Below are 14,076 nucleotides of genomic sequence, written 5' to 3'. Positions count from 1 at the left end.
TCACTAGAACACGCTGGGTGTTTGTTCCTCTGGCGAGGGCCTTTACACACGTGAATTCCTATTTCAGGAAGGCTTTCTTCTGCCCAGATCCCTCTTTATGTCCCCAAGCACAACCCTCCTTCACCCCCCACAGCTCAAAAGTCAGCTTCTCAAAAACACTTTTGTTCTCACCCATTCATCTTTACCAATCACACAGCCTTGTATACTTCTTTTATGACCTTATTGCAATTATAATTATGTACTGTTTATTTATTATCTATCTCTCCCTTAAATTGCTTTCCATGTAGGGCTTGTCCCACAATAGGCACACAAATACTTGTCTGGATTGATCACAGAACTAGTTGAACACATGAAGACAGGATGAGATGGGCAGGGGCACTCCCAAGATGACGAGTTCTTCATGCCCAGAGGTCTAGTCTGGTCCTGGAGCACACAGCCTATACCTCTCACCTCAACTGTGAGACAGATGTAGTAGGTTATCACTTATCTGCTGATTCTCTAAGAAGGCTCTTTCTATGATAAAAGAACTTCCTGGGCACGTGCACATCAACTGATATGGTTCCCAGGACAACACTTTCTCATGGCAAATTATTAGTGTTGAGTTATGATCTGGCATTCCACATAAGTTGCCTTGGGGGAGAAATGAAATGAAAATACCAGCACAGTATTTGATAGTTGAACATCTCTTTATAAATTTACAAACTGACATGCTGACCTTTAAAAAATGAAAAGCCTATGTACTTTTATGTTTACAGAAATTCCTCAAAAACTTAGAATTTATGGGTCATAAGTATTAGATAACAGGATATTTTGGAAATGCATCTAAAATATTTAAAAAGTATATTATACTTGACCCAGAAATTCTAGCAGTAGGAATTTATCCTGTGAAAATAATCATGAAAGAACACAAAAATCTAGCTACAATAATGTTCACTGTAGTTTACAATAAAAACTAGAAACTTAAATATCCAATAATATGAAGTTGACTATATAGTTTGTGGTAGTCCCTATTAAGAAACACTATAAAGCTTTTAAAATATCTTGTTGAATGGAATAATAATCAATAATATGGGAAAGATACACTACATTCTACTAACAAAAAAAGTGTTTCACCTCAAAATGTTTTAACTAAAGTTTTTGCTGAGTGTGGGGTCCATGTGTAGTTTCTATCTTCTTATGTTTTTCTATATTTTATACATTTTTATCGAAGAGTTATATATTTCTCATATAAATACATTCTGAAAAATATTTAAAAATAAATTTTACCTAGTTACAGAGGACAAATACTATATGATTCTATGTGTATAAAGCACCTAGTGTTATCAGACTGAGACAGAAGGTAGAATGATGGTTTCCAAGGGCTGTGAGGAGGGTAGAACAGGGAGTTATTGTTTAATGGGTATGGAGTTCCAGTTCTACAAGATGAAGAGAGTTCTAGAGATGGATGATACCACATTGTGAATGTCCTTAATGCCACTATACTAAATGGTTAAGATGGTAAATTTTGTGCTGGGTACAGTGACACATGACTGCAATCCCAGTTATTCAGAGGTAGTCAGGAGAATCACTTGAGCCCACGAGTTCGAGGCCAGCCTGGGCAACATAGCAAGACCTTGTCTCAAAAACAAAAAATAGATGGTAAATTTTATGTTATGCATATTTTACTACCTTTTGTTTGTTTGTTTTTCCCTTTTGGAGATGGGACTGCAGGTGCATGCCCTGCTATTTTACCACAGTTTCTAAAAAAACAACTAATTCACTAAATAATAAATATATATAGGTGTCTCAGGATTTTTAAGTGACAGAGTAAAAGAAACATGACTCTGACCTTGGACCATATGGCACTGAGCAACAGAATCCATTATGCCTACCAGGGCTGGAGTATGACATGGGACCAACAGGCCTCTGCCTTGTTCCTGAACACTTGTGCTGCCTGTGGCCTTTTCTGGCTCATTGTGGTGGTCTTTTCTGGCTCACTAAGACTGAGACATGCTTTCTCATGGTCTCTCCTTCCTAGGAATGGAATTTTCTTCCTCTTTTGCCACTGTGTTTCAGTTTGACTCTTCAATGAATGAACTGAGTTGGCTGCCCCAAAAGTATGACTTCTGCCAAAGCCTGGCCAGTGACTGCAGGGGGCAGGTGGGCCCAGGAAAGACTTGTGGCTGCATCTTCTGTGGACCACAGGATCATGGATTAGCCATCAAAATCTTTCCACTAGTAGCTGGTAGAGTCAGAAACAGAGAGGAAACTCATCTTAATGTCAAGGCAATGTACCTCTCTAGTGCAATGTACCTCTCTTTCTCTAGGGGAAAGCTAGATTCAGCAAGCAAACATCCTCCCCTTGTTCAACAAGATGGCACCCACACTGTCTAGATAAGAAAAAGTGGTGCCTGGTTCCTGGGGTGGGAGCTGAGAAGCTCAATGTAGACCCAAGGCCCAAGGGCTGGTCTTGGCCTGAAGATGTTTTGGTTTGGTCCACAAAATGGTGGCCTGCTCACAAAATTTCAAAATTAGTTGCCAACATTTAAAAACCAAATTCTTCTGTCCCCCTTTCTTTCTTCCCCCATTCTCCATTGATAGGGTCTCCCTACATTGCCCAAGCTGGTTTCAAACATGCAATCCTTCTGCCTCAGCTTCTTGAGTAGCTAGGAATACAGATATATAAACACCATGTCCAGTTACTTTAAATCTTTTATTTGTTTGTTATTTTTTTGGTACTGGGTATTGAACCCAGCACTTTGTGCAGCCTAAGCACAAGCTCTACTGATGAGCTATAATCTCTAAAAATCAGAGCACTTCTACCTAGAGATTTCTTCCGGTTCTCTGCAGGGGGGGAAAAGTAAAGCTCTCAGCCAGCCTGTGTTGATAACAACTATGTGCTCACAACTGGCTGGAGGTGAGCAGAAGCTACCCCTTTAGTGAGTTCTCTGTCCAGTTCAGCCCAGCCTAGCCTAGCCCAGCTCTGTGCCCACCTGGCTCTGCTGCTGAAGAGATACAGCTCCACAACTGTTCTAGAAACTGCTTATGAAGACCCGATACCTGGCACCACACAGGCTCCCCAGAAATACATGGCAACTGCAGGTCAGATTATGGTGCAACCGCTGGGGTCAATGGCTTTCCTGTCAGTCCTGTCAAGACATGTGTCTGGGCCTGGGTTTACTCCCGACCCCAATCCAGTCAGCGTGCAGCGCTCTGTTCCAGGAGCACATCTCCATGCACCATCACAGTGAAACATCCTGGCCACCCTCCTCGTTGAGAAAATTAAGAAGATTTTTAGTTCTCTTGAGAAGGGATCAATGGTCATGGTGCTGTAAGTTTTGTCCGCAACAGAATCAACTAGAGGCTCTAAGGAGAGGAGTAAGCACTGAAGCAATCCGGGGTGCTTATCCTCTGACAACTGCAGCTGGAGCACAGAGGGAAGCCCCTTGCTGATCTCGCACTAGGAGGATGAGATGAAATCACTGAAAGGTCACACTTGCACAGGGGAGAGGGATGTTTTCCAAGTCCTTCAGGGTTAACAGGACCAGGCAAGATAGAGCCCAGTGCTTCTCTTACCTGCTGCAGGCACGCTAACGTTATACTGAGGTAAAATAAATAGGAAGGCAGTCTTGGCTGTGACCTGCAAAACAAAGGAAAAAATGCTCCAGTTTAACTTCTTGGCCACATCAAAAGAAACAAATGGAGTCTGCTACCAGTTCCCAGAGCCTATCTCTTTTACATCTTAGACCCCAGACCTCTAGGATGAAGGGTTTTACCTAAGGCAGAGTTAGCACCAATTTTTGTTTCATTTTTCTTTAATGACATTCCTCCCAATACCTGCAGAGGGAAAAAAAAAAAAAAAAACCTTGGGCTCCAGATGGTATTGAGACTTGTATGAACTGCAGATAGAATGAAACAAGCTGCACTTGGCAGGCTTAGAGCTCACAAGGGAGGGGTACAAATCTGTCATTCATTCATTCATCATTTATTCATTCATTCATGCATGCGTGTATTAAGTTCATTCTATGTACCCAACTTTGTAGAAGATGAGGTCACAGACTTCAAGGGGCCTAGGACCTACCTGATGTTTCTCCAGTGTTGGTTTTTTTTGTTTTGTTTTGTTTTGTTTTTGCCTGTACATTGGACAATGACCCCAAAAGTTTAAACCTGAGCTTCAGAAACAGAGAACTCCAGCTGCTAATTTCACATCTACCTATTATGGGGTATGGGACAAAAACATTACATTCCACACTGCTGGTTTGTTTATTTCGAAAGTTACCTTCAATTTTTTGGTGGGCTGTGAAAAATGTGTGGTTGTCACCTGATTATTAATAGCTAAATCTGTACTGTGACAATTTAGCCAGCAAAGGAGAGATGACAAAATGTGGGGATTTGAAGCTTGAACTGAAGAACTGTCTGGGTTCAGATGTTGGCTCTGCTAGCCATCAGCAATTCCACACTCTGAGCTCAGCATCCTTAACTATAAGATTGGAGCTATTTGTAGTCCCTTAGCTAGTCTGGAGTGAAACTCACCTTGAGCTGCTGTTGAAAGATCCCCAGATGTGCAGCCAGGGCTATGAACCATCACCTACCCTGTTCTAAGAGGGGCACCAAGGCTAGGTGAGAAGGAAGTAACTTTCCCAGAGGGCCTCAGTAAGGGGCTAGTGGTTTTCCTCTACATATTCAGGTCAGAAGACTGCACATGGTGTGAGGTGGGCAGGGGGCCAAAGTAGTAATGGAAATAGAGAAAAGATGCTTACGGACTCCCCATGTCACTCCAACTCCGGACACACCAGTGAGAGGGGACTGTTCTTAGCCTAACCTCCTTTAAAGAGAAAAAGCATCCCCAGCCAACTAGACCTGTGGCTCTGCAGTGGACTGTCATTCACTTCCTACAGGAGGCGATGCATGGGGAGCCTTTTCATGCATTTGTGCTAAGGCCTTAAACATGTTCTACAAGTGTGCAGGGAAACCCAAATGGGATCAGTCATGAGAAGGCACTCTGGAGAATAAAGCACCAAACATGCAGGTCTTCCTCAACCCCCATCCCAAAATTTGATTACTTTGGTGCTTAAGGCCTTCTTCAGTCTCCCCAACATATCTTCCAGTCCAATTGTCTATATTTTCTTTAGAACAGATGTGCTTAGTTTCAGCTGAAATGTTCTACTCACTACTTCCTTTTGGGGGCTTTGGCCCCTCTCATTTTGTATTCTCCTTCTCCTATACCCCATCTCTGCTTGCAAGCGCGTGCACGCACACACACACACATACACACACACACATATCACTACTCAGAATATCATCCTTCATGAACCAGCTCAACTGTGACTTCCTCCATAAACCTTCCCTAGATGCTCCCAGGGAATGGTCTGTCCTTCCCTGGAAGGTCAGTACCACACTCCTCTGTTATCATTTTTACATAGCTTTCATCAGGCCATCACCTCCTAGAAGATGGAGATTGTGCTTCTCATTTATCTTCGCATGTGCTCTCCAGTACCTAACCCAGATGCATAAAGTGCTCAGTAACTTCTCACTGAATAAGATGAAAAACAAAAAGCCCAATCTATTTCCCTCACCTGTAAATGTTTCCCTAGCCTCCAGTGGGAGCCATCCCCAACACTGTCACTCAAGCTGTCCTGTCACACATAGCCTTCTCCTTACGACCTGCCCAGCTCCTAAACCACCCAAATCCATCTCTAGCACAAAGTCCTTCCAGACCACTCTGGCACCCCTGTCTGAACTACTCATAGTGCTCCTCCTTAACCCAACCACCTTTCTTTCTGTGTTATCTGCCATTAACTCCTTCAGGGTTAAATTCTGTCTTCACAGACTGAAATCCCTGTGAGGAAAGATCAGAGGAGGCAGAAGAAATGGGAAAAAGGAAGTAGAAAAGAGAAAGGCAGGCAGGCAGAAAATATTAACCAAACACTCTATCTTGCCCCAGCACATATCTCTCACTTGGTTCATTCAGAAAATGTTCTCATCTTCTTAATCTGTGGGGTGGAAGGGCTTCCTTAGGGAAATGCTTCTCCTCCATTGTGTGTGGGCAAAGGGTACATGTGGGGTTACTTCTGGTGCCTAGCTTCTTCCTAAGAGAATGAAAGAGATAGATCCTCTGCCCAAAACAGGAGCCCAGCCAGCGGGACGCAGTCTCTTGGGCTGTAGATCTCCTAGGCCAGACTGGAGGAAGTGCCAGACAGTGCTACAAACCCACAGAGTCTGCTACTTTGGTTCCTGCAGTCCTGGCCCTGAAGTGCTCATGGGTCATCAGCCTCCTGAGGTTGGCTGGTGTCCATTTCTAAGAAATGTTATTATTTAATGTGTATAGCACTAGTATTCAACTTTGGCTACAAATATAATCCTGTAGAAGCTGTAAAAATCTCTATGCCCAGACCACACCCCAGCCAATTAAACCAGACCCTCAGGGGCATAGGCATTTTGTCCAGCTGTCCAGAACATTCCAACTGGTGGCCAAGTCTGAGAACCATTACACTTACTTTTTTTTTAGAGGAAGATAGAACTTGGTTGTGAGCTTCACATATATTCTTTCTCTAGTCCTGTATATACAGTCAATTCTCATTATTCACGATAGTTATGTTCTATGAAGTCACTGTGAACATGGAATCAGTGAATACTAAAACACTGCACCTAGAAGTAGGGTCCTAAAAGCCTCTGTACACTTTTTTACCAGCAGATAAATATATAATCTTGTTTTTTGTGTGTGTACTTCCATTTAAAATTCCCTATTTAATGTATAGGGTCAATTCTTTAACACTGAAATTATGACCAACAGCACTATAATTCATGCCTGAATCAAGTTTATTTAACACACACATTTTCTCCATAAGGCACAGCACAGCCATCTTGTGCTTTGGCACACGAGACAGCACTCCAACACGTCATTTGGGGACCATTTTATAACACTGAAATACCAACAAGAACACAAAAAATGCAAAAAGAAAAAAAAAAGTGGCACTAAATCAACTGCAAAAAGGACACTTGTTCACAGTATGTGAGCTGGAACAAGAAGGCAGAGCATGGCCTCATTTCGTCTCAGCTGGGAACATGCATGTTGGGCAACCTGAAGTTTCTGCCCCACTGTGTACATCTGTGAATGACCACATGAAAGCCAAATATTAGTTCTGGGGTCATATATAAATTTTGACAAGTAAGTGAATTTGCAAAAACAAAATCCACAAATAATGAGGATCAAATATTTGAGGGCAAACATGAAGGTCAGCTCCACAAGGTCCAAGATCTTTTGAACAGCTTTATTACGGTATAATTTATACACCATGAAATTCTGTCATTTCAAGTGACAACTCTAAGGGATTTGTCTTCATTTTAAAACTGTCTCTCCCTTCATGGGAATACAAATTCAAGGAGAGGAGCTCAACTGCCTTGATGATGATCCTCAATGTGCAGCCACAAAAGGTATGGAGGACACAGTTACACTAAGTAATAAATGCTTGATATCTGGTCACAGTAATCAAGCAAAAGAGCCAGAGCTCTGCTCAGCTACCTGATCTGCAACCTGCTACCTGCTCATGCTTATACTCCTGTGCACATTTCCCCTCCCTAGGTCTCTCCCAGTACTGAGCATACAGTAGGTATCTCATAAATACCCATTTGATGAACTCATCCTGCAAGCAGCTGTGATATTTGGTAACCACAGATGAATGCTTAACATATGTTTTCTGAACATGATTCTAAGAGAACAGGATTTAGGACCCTGAATTAAGGCAAAAATACTAGATATAACATTTTTCCTTCCTTACCCCATGGGAAGTGGTAGCAGAAACCAATTCTAAAACATGCATCTTTCTTTATAAGCAGCTATGCTTGCTCCCACTTTACCATATCTGAGCCAGATAGCATCAGTTTTCCTGTTTTATGGATGAAGAAACTAACCCTGGGGCACAGACAGGCAAAGTTGTTTCCCAAGACCTCACAACTACACAAACAGGAAAGGTAATAGTCAACTCAGTTTTACAAACTTACTCCAAAATCAAGCTTAGCAAACCCACAATATGTCAAATAATAGAATGGTAACATAAAATGGAAGCCAGAGGGGGGTGGTAAGAAGTAGCGGGGAGAGAAAGAGGAGGAAAAAGAAGGTGACATTAGTCAAAAAGAGCAATCCTACTTGTCCAGCGTGAAAAACACTCTCTGCTTTCAAAGGCCCTTTGGAACCCCAAATCTTCATTCCCTAACCCTCTCCTGACCTCAGACCAGGTACCAAATGATTAACAAGCCCCTCTCTGCAAGCACTGGCTGGGTTCATGTAGCACAGAGGGCAGAGAAACAGGACCTATTAAAAATGTCATTCCAATTATTTCTCATCCCTCTAAGGCTGTTTATAGGAAACATTATTGAGTTTAATAGCATTTTAAATGCCAAGCTCAGTGGGCGAAAGGTTAAAAGTGACAACATGCTAATACATTAATGCAAAGAAGAACACTAAATTACATGGGAGGGGCCACCTCTCTCTCTCTCATATATACACACACACACACACAGAGAGAGAGAGAGAGAGAGAGAGAGAGAGAGAGAGAGAGAGAGAAAGCTTCATTAGAATTTTAACTCAATCAGGGCATCAAACACAAAGTCATGTTGCATGTATCTGTCTAGTCCTAATAATCCGAAAACTCTTCCATTTGCCATGTTCCATTAGGGGCACATGAACATGAGCCCTTGGTTGCAACTAGACTAAAAGTTTTGGTTACATTTCTGCTTTCTGCTAAGTGTGCTGGACTTGAATTCCACACTGTCTGCTGTGGGTCATCTTGGGCAAGGTTATTTAACCCGTTTCTTTGTACAAGAGTTAAAGTTATGAAGGGCTCACTCAGTGCTGGGCATGGTCCTAAGGACTTCACACAAATCATCACATGCAATTCAACAACCTTATAAGGTATACTAACAATAACCCATTTTATAAAGTATGGAAAGGATAAGGCTAAAGGATGTGGTTTTCTTAAAGATCCTGCCTATACCCAGCTCCAAAAAGCCTTTATTTTCTGATTCCACTTCTATGCCAAAAACAGCCTCACACCAATAAACTTCCTGAGAGGTCTTTCCACAAGTTTAAAATGTATTGCTGCTTCCCCACCATGTGAAGATGAGGTGTGAGTATCATCTCTGTCTGACAGGCAGGAAAATGAAGCCTGCAGGGTTAACCACTGGCTGCCAGCCACGGGTACACAGAGGCTTCCAAGTGCCTGAGTCCATTCTCCTTTCACTGCAAGTTGATAGCTGAGCACCAAAGATAAAAGAGAAGAATTCAATAAAAGCAGTCTCATTGCTTCCCTGGAGGTATTCAACCCTTCAGGTTTATTTTGTTTTTCTCTCGGCAGACACATCTGTTCACTGGCACTGGGAAGGGGCTGCATGTGTAGATCAGGCCAGGATGCAGTATCTGTTACAGAAGCAGCTCTGCTCTGAACTGCTGGTGGAGGTCCCAAGGATGCCAACCATGCCCACCTGGCGCATGGGTCCCTCCACTGACAGTGAGGACACTCATTTCTCCTCCTTGAAAGCATAAAGTCAAGTAAATTGTCCAGCTGAAGCTGGAAAATTTCCCCTCTCCCCCAGCTCAGCCTTGTTTTCAGGAAGCCAAATCATCTCCACTCAGGCTTTACCAAAATTGATTTTGCATCTTTCTGCTGAGGCAGTGGATAGGAAAATTTCAGTCAGACAGGAAAACATTGGAAAGTTACACCCAATTGGTAAGAAAGAGTGGGGTTGTTTTGTTTTGTTATGTTTTAAATAAAAGAAACTTCTAGTCATTCATTCCTGGAGTGTTGGTTTCCTAAACTTCTTGCTTCCCAAGATCTTGGTGGGACTGCTGATCACCACAGCTTCTTGTATGTGAGGAGACACAGATAGGCAGGTCTGTAGCGCACTGCTGCTCAGTGACAGCTGAGACAAAGATGCATTTCACTCCGGCTTTCTGAAAATCCCTATTTTGGATGACCAGAGGCTGGCTGACAGGAAGAACTGAGTGCCTAAAACCAGAGAGCAGAGCTCTGACAGTACCTTTCTGTGTGGCTGTTAGCAACCTCTGGAGATTCTAGTTTCCTCACCTAAACTGCCTTTCCATGAGAAATGAGCAACCGTAAACAAACACACAGGCCACAGAGTCTCCACAAGCCTGTGATCACCATGCTGAACAGACTCACTACTGACAGTCACAATCAGTCTTAGATCAGATTTTAAAATGGCAATGGATTTATATGAGAAAAACCTGTCACTGAAATAGCCAAGCCATGCTTATAAAATCACATTATTTGCTTTATTACAGTCATCAGTTCAAGTCTAAACTTTATGCTGGGATAAAGAGGAATTAAGAAAGGGCCACATGAAGAATCATAAACATCTTTGAAGTTGGGGTTTTATATATATATATATATATATATATACACACACACACATACATATATATATATACACACACACACACACACACACACGAACACACACATATACATATATATATATGGCTCAAACTTGCCATTTTATACACCCCAATTTGGGAAGTTAGTCAAGTACTAAAAAAACAGAGGTAGCCTAGAGACAGCTCTTCCGGCTTCCTTTATATCCACAACTTAGAAATTTAAGAAGACTGCATATTTATGCAACCTGTACTTGCAGGATGAACTTGACCTACTTGCCTACAAAAAGCTTTATATGAAATATATGCATGTGTGTGAATTTGCATTCCCTCTACTAAATCCTACATACCTACACACACACACACACGCACACACACACACCCTTATCCCTCTAAAAAAGGGCCCTGGATAGATATAAACTCATTACTTGTTTATACGCATCACTCTCCTCACGGCCTTCTCCAATAGCTTTTCTCCTTCTTTTGCTAGCACAGTAGTATATTCATAAACTATTCCTTATGGAAGTTAAAAACTAAATAAAAATTTTTAAAATTCATGCAAAATGATTTTTAAGAATATTAATGTGGGGCTGGGGTTGTGGCTCAGTGGTAGAACACTCACCTAACACTTGTGAGGCACTGGGTTCGATCCTCGGTACCACATAAAAAAATAAGTGGATAAAATAAAAGTATTGTGTCTGTCCATAACTTAAAAGAAAAAATTAAATTGATGTGGTCTAAAACATATTTCTCCTGCATTACATGGCAGAGTTCAGATTACTGGTTGTATGTGGATATTAGAAAAACACACATTGGTCAGAAAAAATATTTTTACTTTTGGCCAAAAGACATCTGATAAGATGTCTTTAAAATGAATTAAAACTTGAGAGGCTGGGGATATGGCTCAAGTGGTAGCGTGCTCTCCTGGCATGCATGAGGTACTGGGTTCTAAGCAGCACATAAAAATAAAATAAAGATATTGTGTCCACCTAAAACTAAAAAATAAATTTAAAATTTTTTTTAAAAATGAATTAAAACTTGAAACAGAAAAAAAAAAAGGTTTTGGAGTATAGAATTTTAGGTTGTGACTTTTTTTGAGTTAAGATTAGGTAACATTTTAGACTTGGCTGCAGGTAAGAACCACCTTACCAATATATCACAATGGGGTTTTAACTGCAGTTTTTGAAGCCACTTTAGCTCCATAAGGTAGGAAGTGACACAAAAAGGTGTAATTCTAATCATTACAGATAAGTTGATGACAGTCAGTCAATCACAAATCACAAGCAAGCATTAGCACACGAGCATTAAAACTAGGTGCCAGGGAGAATCATCCCCTAGGAACTTCTGGCATTTCCTGGTGTTTGGGGAAATAAAAGGATTATTCAGGGCTCCTCAGACCTAGCAAAGCTAGGGCAGGCAGGCCCAGGTGTATTTGCCTCCAGTTGCTTGTTTGCACTTTGAGAAGGGGTGAGAGGGCAGACGGTGATCTACTGTGATCATTATCAATGATTCTCTACCTTTGGAAAGTTTCCAGCTCGGAACATCAGCATGTCAATCCCTGCATTTACTTGAAGAGCCAGGCTTGTGTTTCAGAGCTTGGTAGAAAAATGAACCTTGAATTCACAGGGATGGAGCAAAATGAAGGCATCTCCAGGGTCATAAACCAGCCTGTCCACAGGGCTGACTCTCTCAGGAAGCCTTGGGATTCTTCTAGGTGAAGGGCACACGAGGAGGTTGTTCACCTTCGCCCATGTTTGAACTGAGCAAAGAACTGGGGCTGGAAGGTGAATATACGTTTTTTCAATGTTAGATGGGTGTTCTCTGCTCTCAGTTCCCAGACATCCCTCTTCTACAGAGGGTACTGGTGAAATGATGAGTTCATGTGCCATTCCAGCAGCATTAGAAGACACCGGGGCAGGCTGGAGACTCTGCTCTGTGCGCTGTAGTCACACTTTCTGTGTGACTACAGCGCATATTGTTCCGATGGGAGACCATCAGAGCAGCATGGACTGGTGTGAGTTCTTTGGCTTGAGTAGACAAGGACCACTGGCATGAGGGCACAACTTAAAGGTAATGGTTTGAGTCAGGTGACTTAAACCAAGACCAAAAAGGTTAATTAAAAATTTCCAGCATTCAAACATACCTGTTGCTCAGCAAATAATATTCCCAAGGGGGATATGCAGAATCACCTTGAAAGTGAAGGGAGATGATAACACAGAGTGCCAGTGTTTCTAGGAAGAGTGCTTCAGAGGAACAGGAAATACAAATCTAACACCAAAGGCCTGACCTCAGGTAAACACTACCCACACTTTGTCACAAACCAGTCAGCCTACACCCCTAAAGTGAAAAACAAAGTCTGGGCAAATGTCAATATTTAGATTAAATGATTAAATGCCATACTGCAGGATCTCTCTCTCTCTCTCTCTCTCTCTCTCTCTCTCTCACACACACACACACACACACACACACACACACACAGTTACATACATTACTATGAAATCTCATTATATTAACTTGAAAGAGAGTTCTAAATAATATCTAAAAAGAATTGGTGCTTTTTCACAGCCTGGCAGGGCCAGTCTCTATCCATGCTCAGCATCCTACCATCTCACTGTGACCTCACACAGGAGGAAGGAAGCTCAGGAAGAAAACCAAACATCAAAGGGAGAGTGTGCACCTGCCTGAGCTTACAGCTGGTGCCTCAGAGGCGTCAGGCCCTCTCACCCAAGTCTCAATGTGCAAAAGCCCTTTGCTGATGAATCCAGTCTTAGAACCAGATTCTCTTCCTTTTTTTCTTCCAACCACTTCTATTCCCTACCACCACCACTGCCACCACTGCACCCACACCCTGAGGCAGCAACCAAAGCCCTGGTCATGTACAGGGCAGACTGAAGAACTACCCCTGGGTACAGTTTCTGCCATCTCCCCACAACCAGACATTGAGCAAGGCAGCAGACCCATCTACTCAAAATATCACAGGCCCTTTTCTACAGTTCTCTGTGGCTTCCTGTTGCCAGGAGAAAATCAGGACCACTGTGTGGCATTCTAGGACTTCATAGGGAGCCCCACCTCCCCTTCCAAGCTTTGTTCCCCTAACTCCCGGACACAGGAATGCTGGCCCCCTCACTCCAAACTCCATCCAGCCAAGATTTGCACCCCTGTTAGACAAATCAGTATGCAAAAGACCATTCACAACCTGCTATGATTTGGGTATAATTTGAATGTTCCCCAAGGGCCCATGTGTCACAGACTTAGTCCTCAGGTGACACATTGCAAGATGATGGAACTTTTAGGAGGTGGGGTCTGGTGAGAGGTCCTTAGGACACTCAGGGAGTGACCTTGAATGGATCTCTTCCCCTCTCTGTGCTTCCTGCCTCAACATATGAGCTCTCCCTCTGCTACTCTCACCAAAACACACTATCCTCACTAGAAAGCCAAACCTACAGGCCTGCCCAGTCTTGAACTTGAACCTCCAGAACTATGAGCAAAAATAAACCTCTCTTTACTTCCTAAGTAGCCTGTGCCAGGCATCTCATTATAGTGACAGAAAGCTAATACACAACCCATCAAAGTCACTACTAAAGGCTTTGTCCCTGGGTGATGATGTCAGGAGGTGGGGGCTTGTAGGAGGTCCTTAGGTCACTGGAGGTATGCCCTCAAAGGGGCTAGTGGGACCCCAGCCACTTCCTCTCCCCTTTGCTCCCTGG

The 14,076-nt window shown here is 42.6% G+C and overlaps 1 protein-coding gene across 1 annotated transcript in view; it reads right to left on the bottom strand.

Annotated features, from left to right (window-relative positions):
• Positions 1-14,076, bottom strand: part of Tram2 (translocation associated membrane protein 2) — a 78,010-nt gene that overhangs the window by 33,124 nt on the left and 30,810 nt on the right. The window contains exon 2 of the mRNA XM_046458569.1: positions 3,556-3,619. Within this exon, the coding sequence (XP_046314525.1) occupies positions 3,556-3,619 (64 nt within the window). The remainder of the gene's footprint in view (positions 1-3,555; positions 3,620-14,076) is intronic.

Source organism: Marmota monax, unplaced genomic scaffold, assembly GCF_021218885.2.
Source record: "Marmota monax isolate L192 unplaced genomic scaffold, Marmota_monax_Labrador192_F-V1.1 WCK01_AAM20220418_F8-fsc00191, whole genome shotgun sequence".
NCBI lineage: Eukaryota > Metazoa > Chordata > Mammalia > Rodentia > Sciuridae > Marmota > Marmota monax.
The sequence above is the reverse complement of the archived record's forward strand: the minus strand, read 5'-3'. Positions and strand labels throughout refer to the sequence as shown.